This window comes from Mycteria americana, chromosome 6 (genome assembly GCF_035582795.1).
Source record: "Mycteria americana isolate JAX WOST 10 ecotype Jacksonville Zoo and Gardens chromosome 6, USCA_MyAme_1.0, whole genome shotgun sequence".
Lineage (NCBI taxonomy): Eukaryota > Metazoa > Chordata > Aves > Ciconiiformes > Ciconiidae > Mycteria > Mycteria americana.
The window spans coordinates 21,353,564-21,370,586 of NC_134370.1; the positions used below are offsets into that span (position 1 = coordinate 21,353,564).

General features: G+C 41.8%; 2 protein-coding genes across 6 annotated transcripts in view; one reads left to right on the forward strand and one right to left on the reverse strand.

Moving 5' to 3' along the window:
- Positions 1-2,914, forward strand: part of VSTM4 (V-set and transmembrane domain containing 4) — a 67,323-nt gene extending 64,409 nt beyond the window's left edge. For 2 of the 5 annotated variants that reach the window (XM_075504927.1, XM_075504938.1), the window contains one exon: positions 2,765-2,914. In XM_075504927.1, the coding sequence (XP_075361042.1) occupies positions 2,765-2,899 (135 nt within the window). In that variant the 3' untranslated portion in view covers positions 2,900-2,914. Of the gene's footprint in view, positions 1-1,024; positions 1,073-2,764 lie in introns of those variants that run through there. The other 3 variants (XM_075504936.1, XM_075504928.1, XM_075504937.1) reach the window with 3 other exon arrangements.
- The window catches only part of WDFY4 (WDFY family member 4), a 151,574-nt gene that overhangs the window by 13,314 nt on the left and 121,237 nt on the right, over positions 1-17,023 (reverse strand). The window contains exons 51-56 of the mRNA XM_075504926.1: positions 16,626-16,735; positions 11,165-11,318; positions 9,478-9,569; positions 1,780-1,992; positions 1,089-1,236; positions 60-217 (exon numbers count right to left, since the gene is read on the reverse strand). Coding sequence (XP_075361041.1) covers positions 60-217; positions 1,089-1,236; positions 1,780-1,992; positions 9,478-9,569; positions 11,165-11,318; positions 16,626-16,735 — 875 coding nt within the window. The remainder of the gene's footprint in view (positions 1-59; positions 218-1,088; positions 1,237-1,779; positions 1,993-9,477; positions 9,570-11,164; positions 11,319-16,625; positions 16,736-17,023) is intronic.

Sequence of the window (17,023 nt, forward strand, 5' to 3'; positions counted from 1 at the left end):
CAGCCAAAGACCACAATATACCATTCATTTCTGGAATGCTTAAGCTTTTTCTTATTTACCTTCTCAGATCCATAGTTGCCAATGCAGCAGGTGAAGTCCTCAAATCCCCAGCAGAATGTTTTGCTCCAAAGAGGAGGAATCAAAACTTTATTTTTTTCGACAGCCAGAATGCCTTTCTCAGTATGAACAATGTGCCCGATACCACCCTTGGGATAGTCTGACAAGACAGAGAACATATTTAATTCTGTTGTTTTAGAGCACTTATGTTAACTTTCCTCCTTGCACAGCTTGTGTGGTGAGGCTGGCAAGTCCCACAGCTGGGCTCAGTGCTGTGGCCAGGCCCACAGATAGAAATCCACTCTGCAACTGAGATTCCAGACAGAATAGTGGAAACACTCCTCTCCAATGGACCACATAAATCCATGCAGAGGGAGTGATGTGCTCCAAAGGAGGGGGTTTAAAAAGCAGTGTCATTAAGCTCCTTTTCATTGGCAGACTGCCTTATGCCATGCACTATAGAAGATGCCGGCCATGTCACCAACCGCCTCTGTAGTACAGCTACAGGAGCCCATTGTCCCCACAAAGATATGTGATGTAAGGAACACCACTGTGGGATGAACAAGTAGACACACTGAAATTTTCCAGGCTTCTTCATGGTAAGAAAAGTAGCAGACTAAGAAAAAGATGAAGAAAAAGAAAAGACTTGAAGATTGAGAAGCAGGGAAAGACACAGTATTTACTTTGCTGTTGAATATGAAAAAAGAGAATGAGAATGGAAAACAGTGAGCTTTATGTTTCAATTTAACATATTCAGGATGTAGGAGAGAGAAAAGATTTAGGTGTCTTATAAAAAAATCTGTTCTGAACTCTACAACAGAAGTTTCAAGATTTTTCCTGAGTATTTGAGTGTTTTCAATGCCCGCTCAAAATACACACATACACAAATAACAATTAGCAGAAGAGATCTTGATTGTACCAACTCATACAAAGCTGTGTGACTATTTTTGTGCTCTTGAAAATCCAGATTCATCCTATCCAAGAATTCTGTACTTATTAGCTCAGAAAATGGAGCACAGCCCCTGCAGCACCTTTTACTGTAACTGGTGAGAGCTTCAGATTTTGCAGGCTGCTCATCAAAGGAGGAAGAATTCCACTTGAGTGAAGGGACAGCAGACTCTCTCTTCCTGATGAACTTTTCCCTTGGGCATTCCTGGATGGATGCGGTTTCGTGAAGAGCTGGAACAAAGGAATGGCATTGAAAAATGACTCTCTATTTGCCAGATCATGCAGGAGAGACATCTGTTTAAATCTTTAATCATAGACTCTGGGACTGTCATACATGAACCTCTTCATTAAAATAAAATCTTACCCTTATTACATTTTCATCTGACTACATCCCTTCCTCACAGAGATAGGAAGCTAATCCCAGCAATTCAGGAGAAGAGAGAAAAGCATAGGTGAGACTTTGAGCTGCTTTTATTCGACTGTACCCATTCCCAGACTAGTGGTTACTCATGTGACTGTACTGAAGCAGCAGAACCCGAATTTGATGCCACAACTGTATGGCATACAACAGAAACAGCATGATTAGAAAGTGGAATCACACACGTGTGTGGGTGCATACTGATGTAGTACACAATCTGGAGAAGTCTACAGCCCATCTTTCAGAAGATTTAAATCAGAAAACATCTCTGATTTAAGTTTCTATTCTCACTTTCCAGTTGAAATACTACAAGATCAAAATAAATTATGCTCTCTACTCTCATGATAAAGTGGTACCTGCTTTGGTATCTGTCCAAAGTTGCTGATAAAACCCAGGATGGTGCTCTTAATCAGAGGATCTTTAATGTTGTTGAGGTCCATCTTGTCTCCGTAGAAGTAAGGGTGATAGGTGTTAACTGCCTCCACCGCAGCTGAGCCATGTTGCTTGTGGCCAAAAATCAGATCTATCCAGTGATGGAGGTGTGCACTGACATAGTCACTTTCCAGTGCCTGAAACCAAAAGAAAATTAATTAATTCAGTAGAGTGTATCCATTACAAATGCATTACCACTTTCCAATCCCTGCTGGAGACTTAAATTCTCTGCAAGTGAATCTTCACACTTTCAGTTCCTCCAGTACCATCATTCTCAGCACATCCTCACAAAATGTGACCAAAGACATGAAAGGTGGATCTCCACAGGAAACAGAAGGACAGAGTGCAGCATGCTTGACTTAACAGCCACCAGGAGCAATATCCTCAGAGACAACACAGGCAGGTTCCATAAAGCAAAGTGCAAGCACTCCACAGATCTTGGCACATCCTCCAGCTTCCAGCACACATTAAAGCCTGTGCTATCATGTCTTCACCAATACTGTTACTGACACAAGATGGTTTGAATAAGCAAAACATTTGTTAGCATTTGGTACCACCACTTTGCTCTATAGACAAACCACAGGCGAATTAAGTCTATTGGTAGAAATATGCCTTAGTTATGAATCATACTGAGTAGCAGAGTATTTGAGAAGATACATATAAACGTAGATTGGAAGGGGAGATGACTAACAGAGGGGCTGTAAGCTGGGTCTGAAGGATACAGCAGGAGAGGCTGCATGCCATTCACCAGCAAAGAGAACGTAGAGCTTGTAGTGAAATAGCAAGGGGTGCTGCAAGCCAAGACAGGGAAGAGGTTTTGCAATAGCAGAGCTGGGGTACAGCAGGGCAACTGTATGACAGAAGCTTCAAGACTGCTTGGGTTTGATCAACATTTTGCTACCCTTGCAGGGCTTAAGCAGAGACAGTTGCAGGACCGGATTTCCTCATCGTGGAAAAGCTCAGAGTCTGAACTTTTTTCCCAGAAATAAGAAATGGTTAACTTTGATTAGACTGGCCACCCATAGTGACAGGTGTGTGGATTAGTGGGACCAGAAGAAACAATTACCACTGGAGAAGACTGGGACAGATGCTACAAGGCAATACATCCAAGCCAACATGGACTCACTAGAAAGCTCAATGCACTCATAGTGGAAAACTTGTGCTTGGAAGACCCAGACAGCAAGTTCATAAGCAGTGGACACAGGTTTGAGTTGAACCTTTGCCCACCTCCAGGTTAGCCAGCCTTACCCATGAGGCTTCACTAAATGCTACTGCCCCTGCCATCACCTGCCTCACCAAATTTTTGTGCATTCCCAAATGGCCTTGCCCAATGATTCAAGCAGCAGTGTTAAGCATTATTAAAAATACTTTCCTATTTCCAAATCATTTGACTGTGCAATACTCCCTGATGCTCAGTTAAAGGTCTCCCAAGCAGACCATCCCACCCAAAGCACAGCAGAAATAAACAAGCTAATGGGATCCAGAACAATGGCTCATTTCACAGAGCAGACAGTTAGCCCAGTGCAGCTGGTTTAAATGACCCTGCCCACAGCTATAACGATCACAGGGCAGCTCAGAGAACAAGCACAGCATACAATCTGTCCCCTGCACACAACAGGAAAACACTTATGAACAGACTCAGAACTCATCCTCATTAATAAAAGCAGTTAGTCCATGAATTACAAACTGTAAATTTTGCCTGGCATCACTGCCAGAGCAAAACAAAGCAACCAACAGAGCTGCAACTGTGCATCCTCTCAGTATTTCACTGAGCACTATGACAAGCCAGGCAGGGAGGGAGAACTTGCAGACTAAGGAGGAAGTAAATAAATTTATTTAGTAGACTAGATACCTAACTTATTAAACATGAAACAGGGAGCTACTCAGAGTTTTATGCCAAGAACAATTCCTTGCTCTCATGTTCTTTAAAGCAATAGCTAAACCTCAGAACAGTGTTGACCTGGATCTGTTTAATGCACCAAACTCACTGTGAAGCCTCCTAAAAATGGCCATGATACCAGTAACAAGTACATCCGGCCTTATGGATGATTTCAGAGGAGACAGAAACCCTCATGTTTCAGAATTCAAGATCTCTAACTCTTCACTTCATGGTTAGACAAACTTTCCCAGGCAGGCTAATCAATTTTTTTCCCACAGCAAGATTTCTTGCACCCTCCTGTGAAACATCTAGTACTAGCTATGGTTGGAGAGAGAATATGGGACTGACTGTACATGAGGTCTGTTCAGGTCTGGCAAATCGTTAAGAACACGAGTCTATAAACATGATCTTTCATTTGCTAAACTGCTCCTATTTGCAATTTGAATTAATTTGTAAAAGTTGTGTGGCTTTATCAGCTGTGCCAGTGTTATCAAATAGTGCAGCTCAGTGGAAGCAGGTCTGTAGAACAGAACAGATGGTAGAGAGGGCCCCGTATCCACATTACGTGCACTGTGGGGGCTTTACTTCAAACTAGATCTAGTCTGCTCCCACAGGCTGAATGCCACCAGCATCTGGAGTGCACAACTGCAGTGCAGCTTTTGGTTTAGTTTCATCCAAAACAAATCTAGCTCACACAATCTAAGATTGCTCTACAATGAGAGCAAAACCATGCTCTACAGGGATGATTGATAGATTCATTTCCAAACTGCACCCTTACTCCAAAATACAAGGTGAAAGCAGATGTTCCCCATTGTATCTAAGTGCCTACCATTACACAAGCAGTAAGGAGCACAGCTCAGTACTTTACATTCCAAACAAGCCACAGTATAAGAGGGAGCATTTCTCCCTACATTTTTCTTTGGAAAACATCAGTGTAAAATTGCAGCAGTTTTCAGGCATCCATGGATTTCTGTCTGCAGCACCTCTGTTAGGGAAGGACAATGTTGTCTTTCCCATGTTTGGGAAACTGGAGAACAGATAAACACCTTGGAAGGTCACAGAGAGTGCATGAGACAGAGCAGAGAAAGGAACCAGGGCACCCCAAAACCTACATGCCTTCATTGGAGACACTGGGGAACACCAGGGAACTGTTGCATGTTTGACCTCAGTGGCCAAAACCTATTTGCAGTGGGTAGCACTGAGTTGCTTCCCTGCAAGGGAAGGGATTGGGCACTCCCTAGGCTCAACTCTTCATTTTAGCAAGGACTGTACTTTGAGCAGCAAGCCTGCAGTGCACACAAGGATCTCCTTCCTCATCATGTGGTTACGGGCACTGACAAAAACTCAGTTCTCTCTTCCCTTCCACTACCTTTCGGTGTGACTAGAGCTCTGAGCCTCTAAATCACTCCCTAGGAACCTTCAGAGATGCCTGACTCAGTAATAGCTGTTATTGTGTACGTACAGGAGCTTAAGCAGTCTGAACATGGCTCTTAATCTCTCTGCGTCTCAGTTCCTTGGCAAAAACATTCTCTCCTTATCCTCTCAAGCTAATAGGTTGCAAAAAGGCAGGGGATAGAGTCTGACTGAAAAATGGAAGCTAGGTTCTGGGGGAAATTCAGACACTGAATAGTGTTTTCTTTCCAAATCAGAACAAAAAGCCCAACTCTCAAGTTTTCTCATGTATTAAAATCCGCCCCTCCGTCCAATTCTAAATTTGGAAAAATTACATCCTTTTATTTTACTAATAATGAAGCTATATACCATACAATATTAGTTACAACAGCTACATCATAAAATAAAATATTTTCAGTTCAGCCTATAATCTAATATAAACATTGCAATGAAAAGATCATTTTGAAATATTTTTATAACAAATACATAAAGTTGAAATTATTTGAGACATTTTCTTGTTACTACCGACACACTCCCATTTCAACCTGACTAGTTTTCTCATGAAAAAATCTTCCACACTTTTTTTTTCCCAGGCAGGTCTACTCACTGTGTGCTTGTCAGCCCAGTAATACTGGGCTGTGATCTGAGTTACACATGTAACTGCTACAGAAATACAAGGTAAAACAAAGAACAAGAAGATTAATGTAGCTTCTGTAAAGGGACTGATTAGTTACTGAATATGCTGTAAATTCAATGTACTGGTTTAGGTTACTAAACTGTGTGGCAGCACACCACTGAATCAAGCTACTAGGCATGGAGACACTTGGGACCTGCTAATAATAGTAAACAGCTATTCTCCACACCACATAACTTGGAATGTCATTAATTCACAAGCTTTTATGTATTGAGGCAGGATTCTAGGGCAAGAAGTGGTAGGTGACTACTTTCAATCACATTTTCAAAATGATTGAAAACAACATTTTTAATAAGAACATACAAAAGTTATCAATTTCAAAATAGGTAAAGTAGCAAGATAGAAATTTAACTTCTTTTAAATTTTTTTGTTTATTGCATTATTGTTCAGCAATATTATATGTTACAGCATTATATGTTACAGCATTATTGTTCTGACACAGATTTAAAGTGAAGTGTTCAGGTCATGAATTCACAATAGACAATGAAGGGAGCCTCTTAATTAATTAAACCAAAAAATGAAATATCTCACTATATGCTCAACAGTCCTAAAAAAGAAAAAGAGGCAAGACTACTGCACAAAAAAGTAGGTGTATTGGGTTTGCGTGGAAGGTTTTGGTAGCATGGGGGCTACAGGGTTTCCGTGAGAAGCTGTTAGCAGCTTCCCCTAGAAGCAGCATTGGCAGAGCCAATGCCAGTCGGCTCCAAGATGGACCCACTGCTGGCCAAGGCCGAGCCAATCAGCAACGGTAGTAGCAGCTCTATGATAACATATTTAAGAAGGGGAAAAAGTTGCCGGGCAACAGCAGTTGCAGACAGAGAGAAGAGCGAGAACATGTGAGAGAAACTCTGCAAACACCAAGGTCAGTGAAGAAGGAGAGGGAGGAGGTGCTTCATGTGCTGGAGCAGAGATTCCCCCGCAGCCCGTGGTGAAGGCCATGGTGAGGTAGGCTGTCCCCCTGCAGCCCATGGAAGTTAATGGTGGAGCAGATATCCACCTGCAGCCCATGGAGAACCCCCTGCTGGAGCAGGCTCCTGGCAGGACCTGTGGACCCACGGAGAGAGGAGCCCACGCTGGAGCAGGTTTGCTGGCAAGACTTGTGACCCCATGGGGAACTCACGCTGGAGCAGTCTGTTCCTGAAGGACTGCACCCCGTGGAAGGGACCCACACTGGAGCAGTTCATGAAGAACTGCAGCCTGTGGGAAGGATTCATGTTGGAGAAGTTCATGGAGGATTGTCTCCTGTGGGAGGGACCCCATGCTGGATCAGGGGAAGAGCGTGAGGAGTCCTCCCCCTGAGGAGGAAGGAGCAGCAGAAACAACGTGTGAGGAACTGACCGGAACCCCCATTCCCCGTCCCCCTGCACCACTGGGGGGAGGAGGAGGTAGAGAATTCGGGAGTAAAGTTAAGCCTGGGAAGAAGGGAGGAGTGGGGGGAAGGTGTTTTTTAAGATTTGGTTTTATTTCTCATTATCCTACCCTGATTTGATTGGTAATAAATTAAACTAATTTCCCCAAGTCGAGTCTGTTTTGCCCATGACGGTAATTGGTGAGTGATCTCCCTGTCTTTATCTCAACCCACAAGCCTTTCATTATATGTTCTCTCCCCTGTCCAGCTGAGGAGGGGGAGTGATAGAGCAGCTTTGGTGGGCACCTGGCATCCAGCCAGGTTCAACCCACCACAGTAGTCAAGCACAGGCTCAGATCATATCCATGTTCACTCACAGGAGTAACCTGAACACGTAACCTGAATAAATTCAGTAACCTGAATAAATCCAGTTGAACAGGCTCACCCTCATACTCAGAGTTATTCGCAAGCCAAAGTGTTTGCAGCATCAGGAACCTATAGAGACAGCATGGGATGCAGGTGCTACAAAGCACTGACTTGTCTTTGGAATATAATGTTTTAACAACAATTAATTCTTAGCAAGATATGCAGATGATGCACATTACCGGGAGCCTGTTCTCTTAAAACTGATTTAATAGAAGAAAATTTTCTTCAGGATGGATTCACAGCCCATAGACCAGCTTATAAGGGATTTTTTTTTTTTTTTAAAACATGGATAAAAATGGCATTGCCAAACATGGGACTAAGGCTAGATTACTGACAGCATCCAGGTGGCTGCAGGGAGAAGGAGATGCAAGAAGAGGTCAGAACAAATAAATCAAACGTATGCGTAGGGTCTCAAGAGGGAAAGGAGAGACACTTTAGGTATGAGGAGTGGAGCCATACAGAAATTCAAAATATAAGGGCATGGGGAAGGAGATCTGTACATAATGCCAGATAATGAAGATGGTCCCCTTGCAGTTGTCAGTACTGACTTGAAACGAGGTATCAGGACATCAGAAAGAATGAGATGAAGATTCAAGAGAATGCCCAAGAGCAGCATGGGAATGATTTAGTAGTATGGACAATCATAAAAAGTACGGACTCTGAATGCAGCACAGAAGGGCAAAGCAAGGGACATGAAAGTAATGGTAACTTAATGGGAGCATTGTGGTTGCTGTCAATGGTTAAGTGAACAGTGGAGAAAAGAATATTTACAAGACAAGAGTATGACTCTGGTTTTGTTCAAAACAGGAAAAAAAAGTTAAGGCAGTCAGTAAGGAGGTCAGAGACAGGATTTAGGAACCAGCATTTGGATATGGCAGCTAAGGAAGGGCTTATTTGGAGCTATCAAAATAGAGAAGATGGTTGTAGTCACAGGTTTGGATGCAATCACCTACAAAGAGATTATAGAGAGTGAAAGCTGAACCCCCAAGGGCAGGACCTGCATAGCATAGGAGAGGTGAGAAGAACGCACTGAGACAGAAACTGAAGGTATACATGACAAACCAGGATGATGCAATGCCTTGAAAGTCATGGGCTATTTGTTTAGTCCCACCAATGCTAACACATATAATCATCACAATTCTTGTACACCGCGACAATCTGCATGCACTCACAAATACAGATTGACTCCTTTTGCCAAAGGAAACCTGATGAGATGATGCAGGGGCACTATAGCACAACCCATTCCCTTTTTAGCTCTAACAAAAAGAGAGGCCTCCACCAAGGTATTCTGCTGCAAAGTCTGTGTTCAATGCAACAACCTTTGTACAGAACTGCCTTTGCACTACTACACAGCAGGTGACATCATACAGAAGTAAGACTTTCTAACTATTAATGGATAGCACTAATTGCAGTAAGTCTCAGGACCTTAAAGCTATTTGCTTTCAAATTGCCAAGGCTGACTCCATTAAGGGCAGGAAATCACATTAGATTTTTTCCCCCCCAAAATAAAAAAATAATTGTAGTGCTGGCATGACTCAGAGATGGAGGTAGATAGTTTAAATAAACACACAACTGCTTAACAACAACATGCATATAAATGCCATGTGCATGCATTATGTTACGTTCACATACTCTTATGGGCTGAGATAGGTCCATGCCACAGACCTAGATACAAACCTCACCTGGTCTGGAAAATTGGCCTTGATTCAGGGTGAATCGTTAGGCAGAGTAGACAACGTGCAAAGTTCAGAACCCACACGAACTCTGCAAAGGCAGGATGCATTTGGATCTAACATTTTGGTTTGTGACTCTGGCCTTCAGAGTTTCATTTTCAGTGGGACACAGTTTTCAGCATTTTGTCACAAATCTTGATATTCACTGACCTGTCTATGCAGGAGAATGAATTTATGGGGGTCCCCATCTGCCCAAGGAGGAAGCTGCACATCTCCCAGCACTGTTCCATCCTGCATGGAGCCTGCAGGAATTACAAAGGGAGAATTAAAAACAAGAATCACACACATTGCAAATAGGAACAGCTTTTCTAGAACACTGAAGTCAAAGGAAATCGAAGTTATTTTCACACATGCAGTTTCAGGTTCTACATCAAATATAGTGCTATAGAACACTGCAGAACCAATTTCTCCTGGGATTTCTGATCTAGTAATAAAGCACTGAGAAGATGTTCTAGTAACTGTCACTAATAGAGTAAAAATATGCACGTCCTCAGCACAAACAATTTTAGCACAGATTGCAAACTCAGGCAAGACAAACCTGTTGGCACAACTTTCTTTTTATGCATAATCCTGTGGGCCTAACTACCACATATTCCTACTAAAGCAGCCACTGGAAGGGATTTTGTTCTCAAGTCCTTTGCAATCTGATTCCTTTCAGAAGGTAAGCATATGTTCTTAAATCAGAGCATAGTGTTGCACAATTGGATGAATTAAAATATAAGTTAGGGTTCAGGTCTGGGACTGCAAGTTTCCTTTCAGTGTAGCAGTGAACAGATTCAGGCTCTTGGCTTTGCCTACTGTAAAATCTTCCTGTATATTTGCCCTCTGTTGGCAAGATTCTGCTGTCTTTTTTTAGGTCCCTCCACTTGACTCCACTCAGGTCAGTCTCTGGATCTTGATTTCAGCCAGGCTCTGTTTCTTGGCCTCCTCTCAAGATGAAACTACACCAATTCTTTCTTGTCTTTTAACAATCTTCTAACATCTTTTTGCTATTCTGCTCTTTTCTCAGCATGTCTCATTTCACTGAGATCTTAAATAGAATTATAGCTAGACCTCAACACCATGGGTTAAGTTGCCTTTGCCATCACCAATTTAGGATGATTCTTAAGGTATTTATCCTCTGCCTTAATTGTTAACCAACCTGTGTCCACTACAAAAAGCAGCTTTGCATTGCAAACGATGTACATTTCATGTAAAGTGAAGTGAATCAGGACTGCCATGCCTATTACTGAATACTATTTTTTTTCTGGATTCTTTCTGACCCTCCATCACTGATGCAGAAAGGTCTAGAGACAGTGTACATTCAGAAGGGATTGTGATGCTGCCTGAGGTCAGGGACGACATATCAAGTTCATGTGGCTTGTGCAGAACCTTTCAAGATGACATTTGGCAACTTTAATCACCAGAGACACAAGATTTAAAAAAAGACCTTTCACCAACACCATTTAACAACTGATCCGTCTCCAAAAGTCAAATTAATATATTGTCCATAGCCACATAGATATGATGATACAGACCAAATTTTCAAAAGCAGCCAACTAGATTGCTTATGTCAAAAGCCGGCTTTGTCTGACAAACTGTGTAATTCCTTTGCACAGTAACTAATAGGAACTACAATCTGTTCTGAGCTGGAAACATGGTTCTTCTGATAGCACTCAGATATCAGAAGCTTGTATTCTTGTAGCCTTATTTTAATAAAAATTGATCTCTCATCACTAGAGAGCCTCATCAGTCCACTTAGTCCACGGACCACCTCTCAACATGTGATTTGGATCTTTTCCCTTGGCAGGATGCTGGGGAGCGGAAGGGGAGCACTGAAGTCCCTTCTAGCACTTACCAAGTTCAAAGCGATTTGCATTGGTTAGGAACTCTGGCAAGTAGAAGAATTCAGGGATGAGTTCCCTGACATCGCTCATGTTGTCCCTTGATGCCGATTCCCACGTGCTCTTGACACTGTGAAACATCCTGTCTGCAACATCAAAACTCCCACCCTGTGAAATGGAGACAGAGAAGAAGACTGCAGTGTGAATATTCTGTTAAATAAAAAGCAGATGCAGAATCTTAGCTAGTTCTGCAATAATCACCTCATCACATGTTTGATTAGGCGATACCTCAAAATCTATCCCAGCTCTATTTACTGTGATCTTATATCAGGGGCTCTCTTAAGTCCTGATTTGTAGGTTTGTAGGTTGACAATACCATAAAGCTTGGAGTCTTAGCATAGCTTGCAATAACACAGAGGCAAGCAGAAATGATCATGGGCAGCCTGAGTACATCAGCATACCCGTTATTAAAGCTTCTGAAGGCAATTAATCCATTTCATCCCAAAATGATTTGCAAGCAGTGGACACAACTTCAGTGTTTTCACTTCAGTTGTGACCCAAATAGCTGTGAACAATCTTATGTGCAATCCTCCGGAGAAAAGCCTTTGTGGAAAGGGGATACCACTGAAATAACATTCATCAGACCCAGGCAAATAGGAAAGGCCCAGTGGTCAGGAGCCTGCAGGGACTGTTCATTACTTATGGGAAGGAGGGACAGCATAAAGAGGGGAAGAAGGGAAGGGAAGGAAATCTGGGTCCCAAGTTGAATTGATATGTAAGGAAGGAGAAACAAACTACCTCATGCCCTGAAAGCATTTGAACATGTTTAGTTTAATGAGAGTCAAACACTAGACAAAAGTAGCCTTAGTAGCCCTGGACATCACTCTGAACTGAGGCCTCAAGATGAAAGAAAGAAAAAACAAATTAAAAAAAAAAAATCACTCACTGAATGAAGAGTATATGCCTTACATTGGAACCCAATTCCTACAGGATTTTCTAATGAGATTTCAGACACTGTATGCATTTGTGAAAATCCAGGTTCACCTTTATATAGGGATGCCTACATTGAACATGAAAGGATTTATTATAATATAAAATTTCTACAATAATGGAAATGACCAAATAGACAATCAGTTTTTGGAAATTATCTGAATAAGTTTGTCAGAACGAACAAGCTGTTTCAGAAGAACACTGACTTTTTAACTGTATAAAGTGACAGAACTAAATTGTTTCTCAATACCTAGTTCAGGTACTGGCAGCAGTATAGCTGCCCAACTGCAACATGCTCCCAGGCTAATATATGTATTTCTCATTGGGGTTAATTAATTGGGATTATATGTCATGGGACATAACACTACATCCCACTGACAGGGCTCAAGACAGATTGTCAGAGATAGAACAAGTATCTCTAAACAGTTCTTCAGTGCAGTGAAAATATATGAATGATTGCTCATCCTCAACCATTCAATCCTCAAAGCTGCTTCACTAGGCAAAAAGAACAAGCCAGCAGGACTGCAGAATGAAGACACTAAAACCCAGAGGTGGAGCAAGAGTGAGTCTGTTAATGAATATGAGATGCAGTCAGGTTCTTTTTATGGCTGACTTCTTAAGAAAACTTGATAGCTTTTGGTTCATTTTCTCTCTGCCTGTAGACTGTTGCATGTGCCAAATGAGGAGGGTGCTGTCCTTCTGCACAATAACAGTCAGCTGAAGCTTTGACTTGCAATCTATTACATAAGAAAATAACATCTAAGCATCCTCATGCTGTAAGGATGGGATCTCAGTCCCATGGACCAGATGAACCCTGAGCAGCAGTTCCCACATTTGTTTCTGATTGTAAGAACCACTGCCCTTTTGACCCCCCAAATACCTGCACACTTATGATGCAACTCCTTTGGATCTACAAACTCTGCTAAGTCTGAGAACTGCAAGTCAAGAAATAACTTTTACCATTATCTTTTGTTAGGGAGAAACTACCCTCATGGATAAGCTACCAAAACACAGAATTCAATAAACGCTAAGTTCTGAAGCCACTTCTTGCTTGTCTTTTGACATAGACTCCCCCCAAAAGCCAACATATATTCCAGATGGAAAGACCCCCGACGCTGTTTACCCCGAGGTGAATTCTGACCAGGTTTTTGGTCCAACCTCATCTCTAAATGACAGCATAGTTCTGCTTTACTTCCGTGTATTTTATGGCCCTCTTCCTTAAACCACTGACAATTGTGAAGCCTTCCCACACCCACTCAAGGGACTCAGTGAAAAAGTGGCTAACCACATGAGTAAGCCTAGCTGGAGTTAATCTGATGCACAAGGTCATCTTGTTCTTGATCATTATTAGGCAAGGACCCTTGGAGTGAAATTCAAATTGAAATTAAAACAGAGTAGAAGAAGGACTATAAATAAATCAACAGCTAACAAGTATCTCATTGAAGCATATTAAAGGGCTTTGTATATTTAATCTGCACACAGCGCGCTGTGTGTGGTGGTGATTGATGCTTTTTCATCTTTTTTTGCAGCTTTTATGAGAGCTGATGGTAATCTCCTGAGAAACAATATGATTTGTAATAAAAAGATTACCTGTATTAAATAAAAATAATATATACATAGGAAATGCTGTTAGCGCGACAAATCTGGTTAAAGATATTACCACCACGAAAAAATGTGATTTTTTCCCTGGCTGTCTAATTCATTTTAGGGAAAAGTAATATCTTTAAAACTTAAGCCTGTATTATTTATAAAGGAAGCAATAACTGATTTTCCCATTTCCTATATTAATAAATTTATTTGCATATATTTATATCAGAATTAATGAGTTTTCTCTCTCTATGAATGCAAAAACTGCACTGAAAGGGAAAAAGAGAATCAAGAATTGCTTTATGCCTTTAGATTGCAAGTCGACATAAACTCTTATGGCTTTTCTACAGCTAGATACAGTAAGTCTCTGTTTTCTTTCCTTTCAGAGAGGCCTTATACTGTCATCAGGAATACTGGAAAAATATGCTTTTTAAAACTACAGTTCAGCAGGGTATATACAAAGCAACTAGTCAAAGTGATCTCTAGAGAGAAGTTAGAACTTCCCATGTTTATAAAACTAAGCATCACTGATCCTTGGTGGTGCTTTAAACCCAATGACCTCAAAGCGTTTCTAAGAGATGCTTACGAAGGTGCAAAGACTTATCACACCCTCAGAGTTGCTGAGAAGTAATTACCTGCGGACAGTCCTTAAATGACTGCTCAAGAGTCAGTGACACAATGAACAGTAAGAACTCTATTCTCTTTGAGAGGTAAACGCCGGGAAAGAAGATCACCCTGCTAGCTGAAATGCAACAGTGGGATAAGAATAAAAGGCGATAAAATCTGAGTTGAATCAAAAGCAAGTGTCACTAATTATTGAGGGCATGGGGTCCTAGAATGCCTTTCCAATGAAGACACTAAATAGAAACCTTTGCTGCTTTTTTGTGGTGCTGAGACCAACACCTGAAAGGAACTCTAGGAGGTACTTGACTAAGGTGAAGTGGAAGGTACCATCCAACGCCTGTCTGATGAGCCAGTCTTTCATCCGTTCCAGTACAATATGCAAAGCACATACACACTTTTCTCCAGAGTCAGTTCTCAATACACTTAAATAAAATGTGAAATAATAAGGTTTGTAAACTCCTGTACAGTTCCCTTACTAGATGCAGTGCTTCCTCCCTGCCACTTTCTGTGGTCAGGTGTAAATCAATTCTCTGACTTGAGAAAGATGGTATGCCAATATCAGTTTTTCACAAGGGGTGCACCCAAGTTGTTGCATTTCCTTGTCCCGTGCATTCAGACTGGCAGTTTGCAGTTATAAGCATAGCTTTTCCACTTTTTAAGATGCTGAGAAGCTTTCACAGCTCCCAACTCAGCACCCTTGCAAGGTCTTAAGTTTGGGAGTACTTCTTTTCCAACCTGCTCTTGACTTGAGCATACAGTTCTCAGGTCTGCTGTTTGCCTGACTGCATCTCACAGTTAGTAATTCCTAAGCCACTATAGGAGCAGTCACCTGGGGGAAATGAAAGCAATGAGCTCAGCTGAACATGCAGTAACATAAGAGCAAAGGAATGAGCATGGAAGAAGTTCAACAGTTTCAGTGGATCCATATCCAGACAAAATCTTGAATGCTTGAGATGCCAGCAGCCTTTGAAGATAACTATCCCCACAAAAATGCCGGTAACCTGCTAATCACACATAAACAATGCTGCAAAGCATCTACTCAGACTGGGAACTTGTTATGCATGAAAAGTGTGCCAGTGAGATACAGCAGCCTTTGTTGTTTACAACAAGAAATAACTGCTCCACAGTCATTGATGACTGCAGTTAACATATGGCTCACAGAGTGCGATGGTAACCATTGCCTCAGGTGGTTCACTAACCCATCAGCTACTGCTGGTAACAGCTGATATCATAGGGCTTATTACTTAATTAGCACAGCACTTTATTTGTATTAGTTCATTAAAAAAAAAAAAAAAAGGCCAGCACAAAAGCAAAGCACTTGGAGAGCTGCAGGAGGCATGGCCAGTCCTCACCATATGTACAGCAGTCTCTGAGTGTGGAATATTCTGGCCTAGCTGTCTCCCTCACATTGCTCCATAAGGACAGGTAGATTTCAGCAAGAGACTCCTTAAAAAATACACTTTTGAGGACCTGTCCTCCTGGTAGACCCTGCTATAACACAACACATATTACAGAAATAAGGGTAACAACTGTCTGCTACAGCCCAAGTGTCTGTGCTTGTGTGTCACCAACTGCCTGCTGAAGAGGGCAGTCAAGAAATTTGGTGCCCCTGTATGCTGACCAGTTGGGAAAGGTAAGCACAAAGTTCAGTTTCCATGAAATTCGGTTCCATAGGGAGTGCTTTTGGCATCATAAAACAGTGGCAAGTTCAGAAAAAGCTAAAACAAAATATTCCTTCTGGAGTACTGGATGTAGCTTCACCCCACTTCTTCAGGGAGCTGATCCCATGATCCTTTTCATTCCCCACCCACCAGAACCTGTGCATCCTAATCTGGCCCAGGAATGCTCTTTATGCCACCACAGCCAGGTCCAAGTGCTTACCTGTAGCCACATTACTGTATGGGCATTTGGGCTTAGAATACCTACCATGAAAGTCTCATATTCCCCAAAGTCAGAAGCTTATGTTCAGACAGGTAGTAAAACATTGTCTAGGTGTTTACATGCCTCAGCTCTCACAAAATGCATCACAGGACCAAAACTAAATAATCCTTCTCCCTCAGAAAAACCCAAGATCATCAGGCATCAGTCATGCTCTCATTAAGATGTTTTCACTGAATTCAACAGACATAGCATAGAGCCTTCAGTGAGCTCAGAGTCCACACAGAGTATAAAGAAAATGTCAAAAGAATTAATCCCTCTTCATTACACAGCCACTATAATGTGTTACATGGTTCATAACAAGGTGTAGGAGGGAAGCTATTCTTGCCCCCTTACCTGCAGAGAACAGAAGGTCTGGGTAAATGGCTCCATTCGGACCAGGTAAGATGCCACTATAATTGCTGATGAATAATGAGTACAGTAATGGCACTGGGCTGACAAGTCTCCTAGAAATTGGACACAAATCAGATTTCAGTGCGAAATATCACCCTTTCAAGCCCATAGCATCCAGTTACAACACCACAACTAAGTAGGGAGCAGGTCTTCAAAGCAGATGTGTTCATCTGCTTTGAAGTGTTCAAGGATCTGTGAGAAAAGCACACCTTGCAAATTTGTATTGAATGTGCAGAGTTACTACCGCCTCTGTATGTTCTTATTTTGCCTTTCACATTTCATTTTCTGAGAATAAGGCCTTTAACTTTCCAGCTCATCCCCTTCCCCCTTAGTGCCAAAAA